This window comes from Python bivittatus, unplaced genomic scaffold (assembly GCF_059951505.1).
Source record: "Python bivittatus isolate LINGU-HERP-01145 unplaced genomic scaffold, Pbiv_v1 ctg000700_np1212, whole genome shotgun sequence".
Taxonomy (NCBI): Eukaryota; Metazoa; Chordata; class Lepidosauria; order Squamata; family Pythonidae; genus Python; species Python bivittatus.
In genome coordinates this window covers 22,059,573-22,074,612 of record NW_028277098.1, presented here as the reverse complement: position 1 = coordinate 22,074,612, position 15,040 = coordinate 22,059,573, and the positions used below count along the sequence as shown (strand labels likewise).

The 15,040-nt window shown below is 41.1% G+C and overlaps 1 protein-coding gene across 10 annotated transcripts in view; it reads right to left on the bottom strand.

The window, feature by feature from the left end:
* LOC103058993 (very-long-chain enoyl-CoA reductase-like) overlaps positions 1-10,154 on the bottom strand; it is a 29,104-nt gene extending 18,950 nt beyond the window's left edge. For 9 of the 10 annotated variants that reach the window (XR_015798333.1, XM_088153233.1, XM_088153237.1 and 6 more), the window contains exon 1: positions 9,777-10,154. Coding sequence is in view for 8 of the 10 variants with exons in the window: in XM_088153233.1 (XP_088009359.1) it covers positions 9,777-9,803 (27 nt within the window). In the remaining 2 variants the exon portion in view is untranslated. Of the gene's footprint in view, positions 1-800; positions 892-9,776 lie in introns of all 10 variants that reach the window. The other variant, XM_088153234.1, reaches the window with a different exon arrangement.
* Between the last annotated feature and the right edge of the window lie 4,886 nt (positions 10,155-15,040).

The window sequence follows — 15,040 nt, the reverse complement described above, 5'->3', positions numbered from 1 at the left end:
GAGTACCTTCAACAGGGCCTTTGAGGATGACCTTGAAGGTATGTGCAGGAGTGTATGGAAAGATGTGCTATCTCAGATACTGTGGCCCCAGGCCCTAAAAACCTTTATATATTAGTTGTGACGTCTCAAATTGGGACTGGAAAAGAACCAGGAGCCAGTTCAGATCATAGTCTCTATGCCAGCCAAACAAATCACATTACGACCTAGCATAATGTGTTCTGCAGATCAGGCCAACAGTTAATAAGCTGACAGATTGTTAAACCTTCTTCTGCATTTAAAAGTGTATATTTTGATTTATAGAAGATTAAATGTAATTCCCAAAGTCACTGCAGGAAGAAAATAGAACAGAACTAGCATAGTTCCTTACAAGATGCAACTGAAATCTGTCTGTACATTCTATTCGGCTACCTTTCAGTGATAACACAGTTAACGGATAGGGTTAATTTCCACTACAATCCCAGGAAAAGAGGCACTTGGTTTACGGAGCTGCAGACAGGTGCCACATTTGCACCCCCTGCACTCCAAAGTACCTTTTTGTCTTCAAATCCAAAATGCTGCATAGCCCAAGTTTTAGTTTCACCACCTCTATGCAATACTGTGCTAGCCCATAGTGACTATTTTCAGCATAATGGCACTATTGTGTCTCATCTACCATCATCTTCTGAGATAGCCCAGAAAGTCAGAGTAATGCAACGGCTGAAAATATGTTTACCAGTTTAGGATTACAGGATAATTAAATCTATGGCTTGATGTTGGTAGCCATAGTTTCTTGAGAACCCAGTTTTTCAATTCAATCATACCTTGCACAAAGGGAGGTCTGAATAATTTGCATGTGCTTGGAAGACTCATTCTGATCTTGGTTCAGTAATTAACCCAGCTTAGTGGAACTCGCTGTTGATAAATACATATAGGTGTCAACTGTTAATATATTATCAAGAGAAACAGAGTATGAAATGGACACAGTTTTTATTTGCCCATGTGTGTGTCTGCGAGTACACACTCATAAGAAAACAAGAAGGGATTTCTATTAAGACAACTCCACAGGTATAAGATTTGGACCACAGTCAGCCCTACCACTATAAACAGTATGTATAAATCAAGTCAACACAGACTAGTGTTTACAGGATGGTATTTTTCTAATACAAAATATGTTCCATCAATGAATTATGGTATCCTTGGAATATACTGTCACAAATAGAATATAAATAGCATAATAAAAATAAGCCTCCAAAGCCTGTTTCTTAAGGCCATATCTAGGGCTGCAGAAGAGCAGTTCACAAAGCAGCTGTGTGAGCCTGGGGAAAAAAAATGGTCTGTTTTAATCTGCAGAGAAGTGCTGTTTACATACTCCCATGTCTGGCAAAGCACCACTTCTGAAGGGTTTGCACAGCCCTCATTGTAAGATGACTTAGAGAAACACTTCAGGGCCCCTTTACCACTTCTAGATGTTATGGCTGCTATCACTTCACTTACAATAGTGTTTTCCTGTTGCTACTGTCGTGCTTAGTTGTTTTGAGCGAATGCTCTATTGATTTTTTTTTTACATCATTTATAGGAAAATCATTCCTCCCTATGAATAAGAGCTTTGTAAACACAGTGCAGAAATGAACTCATCCTTCTGGCGCTGCTCTTTGTGTTAAGTCAGCTTTTTTTTACTCAATTAGGGCTGGACAGTAGTTTCTCCATACCTTCTAGGCACCTGATTATTGCTTTGCAATACAGGTAGTCCTCACTTAATGACCCTAATTGGGACCGGAATTTCTGCCACTAAGTGAAGCAATTGTTAGGTGAAACATCACATGACCACACTGTTTAGCGACAACAGTTCCAGTAGTCCCAGTTGCGGTCATTACGCCAAGACTGTGCCACTGTTAGGTGAGGACCTCACACTTCTCCTGCCCTGCCACGCTCGCCTCCATTTCAACTCTCCCCTGCCTATCTCCCCCCATCTCTGCCCTTTTGGCTGCCCTTCACTCTGCCGCCCTGACACGCCCTGCTCACCTTCGCCATCTTCTTCCTCCCGCTGCTGAGGAGGAATGTCTGGCCTGGCCCTTCCCTTCCCACAACCCTGGGAAGGCCTTGGGTGGCCAGCAGCTGCCTTGCGAATGGCCAGGCAGGTGCACCTCATCAGCAACGGGAGAAAGAAGATGACAAAGGTCAGCTGGGGGCAGCAGGGGCAGCGGAGTGCAGGGTGGAGTGCAGGGCAGTGGGGATGGCAGGGGTGGTGGAGTGCAGGGCAGCCAAAAGGGCAGAGATGGGGTGAGACAGGTGGATGGGGGCAGTTGAAGCATACCCTGCAGTCATAAATGCAGGAGGGCTGCCAAATTTTGATCACATGACTGCAGGGTCATGCAATTGCTATAATTTTGAGGACTGGTGGTAAATACCATTCGTTCAGTGCCACTGTAACTTCAAATGGTCACTGAACAAATGGTCGTTAAGTGAGGACTACCTTTAGTCAAACTAATCTTTCCAAACATTGCTCTGCATAGGTCTGGTTTCAGATCCAAATTCCTTCTTTATTACTGCTGGTTGTTAAGCAGCAGAGCTGGAAGCAATATCAACAGATGCCTGGAAGTGTGTCCTGTAAAAATGCTCAGCAACCTAATGGAATAAAGCAGGCTTGGATATTTTGATCTTTTCAGGTCTCAGGCACACTGCCCATCTTAGCCTTTTCTTCTCCATCAGCAGATCTGTCTGATTGTTAAGGGTGCCATGTTGCATACTTGGCACCCCCAACAATCAACAATTGATAAGTATCATGCCTTATTTGACAGGGACTCTGACAAGCTCTTATCCTCTGATGAGGATCTAACTGTAATAGACAAAGAGGGAGAAGCAGCTGGAACGGAATCTGCGACCAATGAAGCAGATTCAACTGCTTCAACTTATTAGAGGTGAATGCAGATCTGTCCTTAGCTGCAAAAAACTGACTGCCCACACAGTCATATCTATATTTGATCAACTAACGGAGGCCAACAAAAAGCCAGAGGAAATAAAAATGCTAGTAGGAGAAATGGCAATATGGCGAGAAAATCCCCCCTAAGAATGTGAGCACTATACCATACTTTCGTACGGTGGATATGCAAAATTCAAAGCTTAGCACCAAAGGACCACGTGAAACATATATACTTCAACTGAGGAAAGTAATGCTATATATAGAAATGATCCACATAAATAATCAAAGATGGAATACAAAAAGGGACATCCTGAAATCTCTGTCACAGTTACTTAGGTGTAAAGTAACAGTGACCAAACTAACAGAGATAACATGGCTTCCACACTGCCAAGGCTTTAAGAGACTTGTGCTGTCATTTCAACAACCAGTACTACCCAAATGTTCTTAAGACTCAAGCATTTTCTACAGAGCTGTGGAATTGTGCCAACTAGAGTATTTCAAAATATCTGTGCCTGTCCCCTTCTGACTCCTGGGAAGCTTGCCAAGGAAGAATGGGAGGATACATCCAGGCCCGTTTCTGATAACGTTGCTCCACATAATATTCTTCAGAAAAAATCCATCAGGCCAAAAGAGGGAGATAAATTTGACTTGATGCAACCTCTTACTATGCCTTCTCAAGAGGAGCGAATGAACTTAATACAGGACCTTGACTGATATCAAATCAAATTTACAAAATGCGATGATAACCATAGATTCATTAAAGGACATTCTACCCCTGCATCCACATAGTCAAACCTTGGTATCTGGATCATCACCAAGCTCTCTAGGTAAGATTGCTCCATTAAGCAAGAAGAGGAGATGTCTCAGTAGAAATCAAGGGAAAGTTGAATTAAGATCCCCTACAGAGAACTACAAATCATGGGGCAAGAAAAGGATCTCCTGCACAATCACCAGTGCAGGTCAGCTTAAATCCAGATGCCCTTGGTGATGAAGAAAGCCACATGTCTACCCCTAAAAACATCTCCACATCATGCCATAACAAGACCCATACGGAACTTACCAACATGTTCCTCAAGGATTACAAATAACTCCCCCCTTAGTAGATCCCATGCAGAATCATCATGATCCACTAACCCCACATTCAGCGACACTGAATGAAGCTGCTGCAATGCATGAATCATTGGATGATGCCAACTTTGTTACCAGAGAGTTGGATTCCCATGAGCAGCCACAAGGTTTGAGGAAACCTGGGCCTCAAGGGTTCTTTTCAGCCCTTAAATTGTAATTCTAAATCCACAGACATGAGACATATAGAAGCCCAAATGTCCTTCTACTGATCATCATATACTGGATATTACAATCCTTTATGCCATGACTTCCTATTCCAGTGTTGTCCAAACTTGGCCACTTTAAGATGAGTGGACTTCAACTCCCCCATACTGGCTGGGGAATTCTGGGAGTTGAAGTCCACTCATCTTAAAGTAGCCAAGTTTGGACAACACTGTCCTATACTTTTCATTATCGAATTTGGTAAAGTCTAGCAACCATTGGTAATAATTGCTATGTGATTATTATTTTGCAAATTGCTTATTAAATCCTCCAGTTCTAGAGAAAGTTCTAAAATATTTAGGACTGTCACCCCATGACTAGATGTCAAAAGGTGCTTAAACATATGGCTTCTGTGCATGTTTGGGCAAATAATACCTATATGGCAATTCAAAAAACTATCATCATCTAATCCTAGTAATTGATCTAAAGTTCATGGTGTTGATTGTTTGTTGTTAATAAGGGGTGGGCAACATTGTGGTTTCTGGAGGCCTCATTTAATGTTTGAGGGAAAGCAAGAAGAGACAATATGGAGGAATTAGAATATTGTTTTCTTGGAATTGGGGAGAATAGCTTGCGGGGGGGAGGGCGTTTATCTTAAGCATACATCTTGGGTTTCATGTTTTCTACCTCAACATAACAGGAGACCATGCTGCTGATAAGAACTCTAACTTTTTGGCATTTGACAACTCATTATTTCCTAAAAGATTCTGCTGGGCCAGTTAGATAATTCCACTTGAGAATTGGTCTGAACACCATCATGTGCTATTTTGATGTGATTCAGTTTCTTTCAACCCGTCCTCAGCTCACGCCCCAGAGTGACCAATTGTGCCCCCTCCTAAGATCCACAAACTCCTTCCATAATTGAAAAACAGCAAGGTTGATGGGACAGACTTAATTCTGGCTGAGTTTTTGAAAACTAACTCTGACTGATGGGCTTCTTTAACCGTCTTGATACACCTCCTTTGACCATTCTCTCCAGATACCTGAGGATCTATCTATCATAGTTCCAATCTTTGAGAAAGGAACTAGAAACAATCCAACTAATTTCAGCTCAATTATTCTTCTAAGTATTCTCAGTTGTACCAACAGCTCACTGGAAGCTAGCTGACTGGTTGATCCAAGACAAACTTTGGGCTCAGGAGCAAACCAGATTCAAGTCCAAGTGATCTATACTAGATTATCTAGTAGAAAAATACTCTTAATGTCAAAGAGGTACTTAATATGTTGCTTTTATTGATTTAAAGACAGCTTTTGACTTGATTCACAGAGATAGGTTCTCGGCAAAGCTTGTCACATCCTTTATCCATTGAAGGCTTCTACTTGAAACTTCACAAAAGCACTTAAATGTTTACTTGTTTATGCAGCTGATCATTTTTGTGCCTCTTGGATCTTCTACTACTATTGTATTTATGAATTTTGATGGATTTTATGTGCATATGTCAGTCTATGACCATGATAAAAGCTTATTTTTTAAAAAAAGAAATATGATTGTTCAATATGGGTTTTGGGGTTTTTTTAGGAAGGAATGGGAGCCACATCAATTTGCAGACTGGTTTCAAGGGGCAAAAAATCTTTGTTCTAGAACTACTTCATGAATGTGCTCTGCAGGAAACCCATTTGAAAGGACCTCAGTTTCAGGTAGATATCCACCTTAATAGTGGGTCATAGTATGATAAATTTGGCTACATCTTCTTTTTAAAAGCTGTTGTTGTGGAAAATACATTTTTATTTCTTCCCTGTAAAAATTAAAAGATGTTATTGATTCCCAAAGCTACACAACTCAGCAAAACTGTCATTATTAAAACTGCCATGCCTCTACCGGCTCTAAACTAGCAATGACAACAAAAGGTTTTCCAAATAACTCAGCAAAAAAGTGAAACAAGGCTAATGTTAGTTGCAAGGGGAAAGGTGTAAGTATGAATGATTCATAATACAAAAGCAATCTCTATTCATATAACTAGAACAATGTTCTTGTTTCTATGGAGGAGTGCGGGATCAATCATAGAATGATCTATTCCCTAGGTGTTTCCTCACACTGGTAAGCTGAGTGAGTGGCTACTTTGGGCTGTTGATTCTGAGAGTCGGTATATTGTTGTTGACACTGTCATTGTACTTTTAGTGCTAGGCGGACACTGATGGGATTTTCTGCCATTGACCCAAACTAGCTTGGCTAACCTGTTGAGTACTAAGCACCTTGACCGCTTCTAGAAGGCAGGACATATATGATATTACTGCACCTCAGGCAGCAAAGTGATCTTCTCTTGAAGGGTATCATTATTTGCTTCAACATAATAAATTCCTGTTTACTTAACAGTAACACTTTTAATAACTTACCTTTGAATTCTATAATCATTCTGTGACCAGCAAAATCAGAACACAGCCACATGTCATGCATGGTAGTCCAGGAGAAACTCAATGAACCATTGTTTATGCTTGCCTTAAGACTTCCACTTCTTAGTTCTAGCTAAATAGCCTTCTAGCTAATCTCTAATTTAAAAAGACATACTTTCTAACCCTTCATGGCTGCAAAATTGTTTATTTCAAGCCTTCAAAATGAATGCTGTAGAGCTCACAATCTTTTCACACAAAAATCCACTCTGAATTACTTTAAGCTTTATTCATTGCAACAGCATAATTTAAGAAATAAAGGGGGTCATTTTGATGCGGTTATTGTCAAATAAACAGATATTGTCTTTCTATTGTACTGTAAACCCACCCAAATATCTACCAACAGATTCAAAATTACTTTTTCCCCACTCATGCTTCATGAATTTCTCCTTCCCCTTCCCAAAATTTTGCTAGTCAGAGATTGTACATATTGCTTAGTCACAAGCTTCAATCAAGATACTGGTTCAGTCCATGAAAGCTGATCTAGATAACGTTAAAATGATTACAATCAAACATCTGGAATTTGTCAAAAAAACATGAGGCTAAACTTGACTAATACAAAACAGCCTGGGATTAATTTCATAATAGGTCAGTTGAGTGAATATGTGCCAAGACGAAGATGAGATGAGGGACTACATGAATAAATTCATCCAAGCTTTTTCTGAGGAAAACTGGATTATTGTACATATTCTACTGAACATACTGTTCAAGAAAATGTCTAGGTGCATAGCGTTAGTACAAACTGTAAAAGGTCTCTCCTTCAGTATAAGTTACACTTATCCATTTCCAGGTTGAATTACAACTCATTGAGCATTTTTTGTAAAGATATTACCTCTCTCACACATCTCTCTCCATAGATCCACATCTATTATTGGCATCATTTCCAGTAGTGGGCCATTTATTTGGACAAATATGTAATCAATACTTCTCAGCTGTATTTGCACCATGGCCTGGAATTGCTAAAAAATGGATAAGCTATTATTTTTTAGTCATTCAAAGTTTTAAAACTGTATGTTTCTGCTGTGTAATATAAGACATGGAGATAAAAATATACCTTTTAATTCAAAACTGGCTAAGTTGAGGATACAATTCTATAGTGCCTGGAGATATAAGTTGTTTATGTTCTTCCTTTCCAAGACCGTAGAGAGGAGAATCTAACTTGGATCCTTCCTCCCACCTCCATGACAACCTTTACTGCTAGTATGTTCTGTGCCAGGACTCTTTAAAGTAGCGTAACTGGAAAGATGTGGGAGAAGCTGAAAGTAAAGCATCCTGAATCTGAGAAAGGGGAATTTTGCCCAGCCGTCTGCTTACAAAGGCAGGAAAAAAAATCATTTTAATAAATGAAAGATCCAAACATTATTCCATCCTCATTTCTGCATTCCGTGATACAGAGAGTTTGGGGTTTCCTAGGTCAAAGTGCTTCAGTGGAAGCTCCTATCAATCATTTCAGTTTAAGTTAAAGTACTGTATACACAACCTAACAAAGCTGATAGAATCAGATTCTTCCAAGAAGTTGGCCAGTTGTGTCTGAAATATTTCGCTGACTATCTACTCCAGTGTTTCTCAACCTTGGCCACTTGAAGATGTGTGAACTTCAACTCCCAGAATTCCCCAGCCAGCCATACTGACTGGGGAATTCTGGGACTTGAAGTTCACACATCTTCAAGTGGCCAAGGTTGAGAAACACTGATCTACTCCAAGTGATCTGAAACCTAACCTAACCCTTTATCCATCCTCATCACCACAAATTCCTCTACAAACAACAGCCTGTAAAGGCAATAGCCTGTAAAGGCATATCCAACAAAATGTGGAAGTTCACAGGAAAATGGCAGTTTGGACATTTTGCAAAATTCACAAACAAAAATAGCAATAATTATATTTTTTTCCCAAATGGAAAAACCCTCCTTAAGGTTGTTGTTAATGCTCTGGAATATTTAAACATTCCAACTTCTCTAAAGTTAAATTCTCAAGAAGATAGAAACAACTGTGTTAAGTATACGTGATGGAAATAATTAAAGGGGATAAGCAGAACTACACTTCAGATGTACTCTGTTTCCACAGGATGTTTCTAATAGCTTTAAGTGTTACAGGAATACTGAATGCAGTTCAGAAGTGAGTTTCAATATACTTGTATACTGTCGGTAAGAAAAAGTCCAGAAACTATGGCTGAATATAAAATAAAACAATTAAAACAAAAGTCTTCAACCACTGATAGTTTTGACTTAAGCAGTGTGTATTACAAGACAGCCAACAAAAATGTAAAGAGCCACAATATACACATATAAATTATACCACTGAATGTTCTCCTTTCTTGTTCCTCTGAATACAGTAGTTCTTGAAATTTTAGTTTTTTAGAAGTGGAAGAAAATCATCCACCCGTGTCTAGAACCTGCCTTAACAAAATAAATTCCCACATATGTCCAAATGATTTGACTGGTAATTAAGAGGCACCATTAAACACTGATTTAAACCCCCTCCCTTTTTTTTTTTTTTTGCACAGCATAGCAAATTGCTCCAAAATTGTGATGTATATAGTTCTGCACAAATTGGTGGTAAATCTGACCTCAAGCACAGAAAACGTGTCTTGCATTAGTCTCCAATAGGTACCTGTCTAAAGTGGGTGGCAAAAGTGTCCCTATCATTGGAATATACTGTTTGTGTAAGTATTCCTTTCTCTTCTGTGCACTTCAAGAGGAAGTGGTCCTTAAGTACCCTTTTGGAGTGGATTTGAGATCCACTCCAAAAGGGTAGGTGGATCCGAGATCTATCAAGATTGAAGACAGCTACCTTAAGGATGATTTTAAGGTATGCTCCAAAGCAACCACACTAGGAAGTACGTTCCACGGTCAGAGAATAGTAAAACAAAGTAAAGGCTTATTGTGCTTAAGAATCGCAGGAGCAGCCCTTGGTGGATGTCCTCCTTAGCTCCAGTGCGGGCGAGAGCTGGCTGGAAAAAGCGATTTCCTGCTTGCTTCCTTTCCTGCTCCCGAGATCTGGCCACTGAGTACCACCCAAATGGTCGGATCCGGAGAAGGGCGCGCTGGCACCCCGAGGATATTCCCATCTCCAGACAGCTCCGCTCGCGCTTCTTCCTTCTCCAACACCCCCCCTCCCGGGGGGGGGCTCCAGGTCATCCTGTCCCTGCCGAGACACCCACCTCAAAGAAGGTGATTCTGCTTCCCATTTTGCAGGGGATCTCGTAACCCGCCCTCCAGCTCCAGCAGCCGGTCTAGAAGATGCAACTGCTGCGGGCGGCGGGAGTAGCGCTTCCTTCTCCTGGTCCTCCTCGCAGCTCCGCGGCTGCACTTTAATTGGGGGCCCGGCAGGTCCTCCGGCCAATCAGGAGATTCCCTACGCCCAGGAGGTAGCCTTGCAGGGAAGGAGGCGGGGGGCCTGGGCTCTGCCACCTCGCTTCCCTCGTTGTCATTCCTTCCCCGTCCCTCGCGTGTTGCTGCTGCGGCTGCCTAGAGCCGGGAGGCGCCGAGTTCAGCCGCGGCTCCCGAGGGAAGGCTCGGTGCACGAGCGCGGGCTGCTCCTCGGCCCGCCCGGAGCCGGCTTGTCCCAGTGCGCGCAGATACACGTATTTTCAAGTAGAAATGAGAATCTCCCCTCGCGGGACTAATGTGCGAAGGCGCCGCCAGGCGAGTTGAGTTGACAGCTGCATGCAGTTTCAGCGGAGCGGTAAAATGTTCTGCTTGGCCAAGTTCGCTTCGCTTCGCTTCGCTTCGCTTCGCACGCAACGCAACACAACACAACACAACACAACCAAAAAGGGTATTTAAGTACTCCTTTCCTCTGCCTGAAAGGATAACAAGTGTAATGTACCCGCGGCTCCGCGGGGGAGCCTTCATGGTGGAACAACTGTTGCTGGGCTTCAGGGCCTCCTTATTACAGTTTAGGAGGGATTATAAGCAATGTTTTTATCCAGGCATTTTAGAAATTTTAGTTTAATGGTGCTGCTGTTTTTTAAAAATCAACACCTAAGCCCAACCATGCATATGTGTTTATACTGTAAGCTGAGCAGAGCTGTTTGGGAGCTGGCAGTGCATGAACTTGTAAAACTAAATGCCAGTGAGATAGAGAAGTGGGGTTGTCCAATCCCCAGTGATCCTGTTTTGAGCTTCAAGGTGGAACAAGGACTACTGGAGCATGGTCTCCCCTGTCCAGATCCAACATACAGGCCTTACCATATTATGGAGATGGACAACAAGCAGCCTCAGCTCCTCATGCAGTTTCTGAACCCGTCTTATGGTCCCTAGTTGTCTTTCTGACCACACTGTCAACACCTGACAAATGCTGAGATCCAGGTTTCCCACAATTCTGAGCTGGAAGTTTCACTCATCTACTTGCCATGGCATGAAGACATCCCACCAACCATTTATAGAGGATAATTCCTGACAACATCATCTCCATCTCACTTGCCAGCCCACTGCTGAGGCAATCTAAGGTCAGCTTTAGGTGGGGGAATGGTGTTTTCCCTTTAATCCCAGCACAGAACCTCTCATGCAGACAATCTAAGGTGCAAGGAGAAAGAGGCTTATGATGACATGGTTGGGGTCGGCAAACTGTTCAACTCTGATTGCCCTGGGTTGCTGCAGGAATGCTTCCTCCTGTCCAGTTGCTGGGCAATGAGTCTTTCTGCAGTGTTTTTATGGCTGTGAAGAAAATTGGATCCCTGTCTTCCATACTTGTTTTATTTATTGTATTTGAAAGGGAATATTATCCTATTGACCTACAGAGTGGTTGCAGCCTTGGAATGAGGGTCAAAACATTTGAGAGCACCCCACAACTTAACATCTCTTTCAAAGTCTTGCTTTTCAGCATTGTGTATTGGGCAGCTGCATCTGGACTGCACAAATCCAGATGACCACTAGATGGCATCTAAGAAAGAAAATTCTAATTCTTTTGCTGTCATCTAGTGGTAGAGAAATCAACCTTAGAAACCTTAGAAAAAACCCTGATTGGACAAAGAGCCCTGAGCGTAAAAACACCACACGTGGTTTTTCCCATGCTTAGTGACATTGGACATGACTGGAATCTCAGCCAGGGAAGCCTTGAACCATTCCATTGTCATACAACACAACTGTGTGGACAGTAGCACAGCAGAACCCTGTTCCAGATGTGCATTAATGGCATGCTTGCTGAAATATTTTCTCATTCTGGGATGGGAGGAAAGCATGACAAAGCAATTGTATAGATAAGCTCACATATTTACCACAATTGCAAATATACTCCCATCTCACCTGCATCTTACAAAATCCCAGGCCACACGTACAGCACCTCTTTGCCCAGCACACCTTTATTCTCTCTCCATGTTAACTTTGGCCCCTACAATACTGGATGAATTTACCTTATTTGGCCCCAGTTAAGATCATTACAGTATGCAGATGATGTAAAATACTTCTGTGATGGAAATGCAAGTATGCATTCCTTCCCTCCACAGCTAATACAGGGAATTCCTGGGTTAAAAACGCCCAGCTTAAGGATGATGCATAGTTAAGAATGGAGCCTATTGTAGCAAAATTTGAGTTAAATACACAGTGATTCAAATTAAGTACACAATATTATTTATACAGTATTACACAATAATACTGTTCTGGCTTACATACAAATTCAACTTATGGACAGACCTTGGGAATGGAACTCGTTCTTAAACTGAGGACTGCCTGTAACACTATTTGCTTATTTGTTTAGAAAATGTACAATGCAATTCACTGCATCTCTTCACTTGCAAATATTATAAAATTATACGATTATCTAGATCCGCTTTAGTCAGGTTTCAGGCCAGGGTATAGAATGGAGATAGCTTTGGTTGCACTTGTTGATGCCCTTTGCTAGACCCAGGATGGAGATGGTGTGTCCATCCCTGTGCTCTTTGATCTCTCAGTGGCTTTTGATACCTTCGATCGTGGTATCTTTCTGGACTGGCTGCAAGTTTGGGGTGAGAGGTCCTGTCTTATGGTGGCTCTTCTTTTGTGCTTGGTTCTAGTTGGTGTTGACGAGGGGAGAGGTTCTGCCCATGTCTCTCCTTTGTAGGGTGCTTCAGGGCTTGATGCCATCACCTCTTCTGTTTCATACCTACTTGAAAGCACTGGGTGAGGTCATCCATTAGTTCCAGGTCCAGTGTCATCAGTATGCATGATACCCCATTATATATCTTGGTCCAGGAGTCAGCCAAGTGAGGCTGTCCCAGTGCCTGGAGGCTGTTCAGGCCTGGATGGGGTGGAACAGACTCAGGCTCAATCCTGACAAGACCAAGTGGCTGTGGATATTTGGGCACCCCAACTCTCAGGATTCTCCTAGTCTTGGAAACTAGTGTACCAGTTGCATCTGTTCTTGGATTGAGAGGTCCTTCAGTTGGTCTCTCATGCCTTGATCACCTCAAGATTGGCTACTGCAGTGGCAGCTCATGCCTTCTACCTGGGTCTGCCTTTGAAGACCACACAGAATCTACAGCTTGTCCAGAATGCAGCAGCACAGGTAGTACTGTTCCAGGAGCTGCAATGGTTTCCAGTTGGCTTCCAGGTGCAATTCAAGGTGCTGGTTACCACCCAGCCCTTCATGGCTTGGGGCTTAGCTATTTGAGGGACTGTGTATTTCCAATAATAGCTGCCCATCCTGTAAGGCAGAATGGGTGTGCTCCAAATCCCTTTGATTAAACAATGTTATGTATTGCAGCCTACAGGGTACAGGTAGTCCTTATTTAGCAACCATAGTTGGGACCAACAACTCAGTCATTAAGCAAAGTGGTTGCTAAGTGAAACCGTGAATATGCTTTTGATCTTACTTCAGCGTTCCTTTGCTTTACAGACCTGCAATGGTTGTAAATGCAAGGATTGATCATAAAGTTACTTTTTCATCACTGTTGTAACTGTGAACAGTCGCTAAACAAGGCAGTCACTAAATAAGGACTACATGTATGCCTTCTCTATTGTGTTGTCTGCCCTCTAAAACAGCATCTACCCAGAAGTCCATACGACTCCCATCCTGATGATGTTCCAAAATTTATTGAAAACCAGGCCATGGGGTAGGGTGGGTGTCGAGCCCCCATGAAATCTTTTTGCTTGGTGTGGATTGTTTCCTTCCATGCCTTTATTTTATTGTTTCTTGATTTTGAAGTTGAAAGCTGCCCAGAATTGTGTAGAGTTGGGCAGCCTTTAAATTGTGTAAAAAGATAAAATTTGATACACTAGAATCTTTCCATCAGAGTAAACAGTTTTCTTAGATGCTACATATATACAGTACTGTAGTGTCCAGGTTTCTTTGACAGGTTCCATATTTGGGGGATATAATATAACATTACATTTGCATCTTTAATCCTTATTTCTTTTCTCAACGTCCCATTTGTAACCTAATATTAAACCAAAATAGTGTAGAACAGTATAAATTCAGAGTTCCAAATAAAAATACCTTAGTACAGCTTTTCAATTATAGATAGGGAAAAAAACTGTAGATTCCAGAACTTCCAAAGCATTTCCCAATATTAATAATGTATGAAATTGTTTTTGCAAAAGTCAGTTGTTTTAAAAGACAAACTGGCAATAAACTGATCCAAAGTATTGATATTTCTTTAAACCCATAAACTGTAGAAAAAAGAGATTTATCAGCAATCTTCAGGGTTGGATTGTTTCATACTGTCAATTTCTCATGATAGTTAGGGTCAGATTTGAACAACTTCTCCCAAATAATTCAAAATATGAGTTGCAGCTGTTAATTTGCAAGAAAAACACTTGAGATATAACTAAAACAGATTCCAAGTTCCCACTATGATATTACAGGAATGAGATAGTAACTTTCTAATTGTGCCCATAAAGGTTTTTAAGATAAATCTTTTAGATTCCACAATAAAATAGAGGTTAGAATACAAGTAATTGGAAATCAGGAAAGTCAAAAACTCCATCCTCATTTGCCAATCATAATTTTAAAAAAAGAAAACCTAGAGGTCTGACCATCTCCTAAGAATTTTTTCAATGTCTTATCAATCTAATTAAAATACTTAAGAGGTATCAACATGATACCCACGCATGCGTGCGTGCACCCGCCTCCCCTTGGAGTATCATTCACTTTAACAACATTCTACACCATAGACTCAAAGGAATTTTATTTGCCATCATCTGTTTATGTTATTATTGATCGAAAATAAGCAGTTAAAATATTAACCTCCACCAACTTAGAAATCTTTTGAGGAATGGCAAATATAAGATATTTAAATAAGTCCAAATAGTATGTGAGAGGGCATTTTTTACAAGTATCCATAGAAATCTTAGAACCTGTAGAAGCATATTAAACTTATTCCAACAATGGAATAATGTAAAAATGTTTACTAAAATGGTGTACAATATCCATACTTTTTTTTGGTAATAAACATTTTTAATTAACTTTAAGGCATAAAATACCAGAATATAACAATAATTTTTGTTC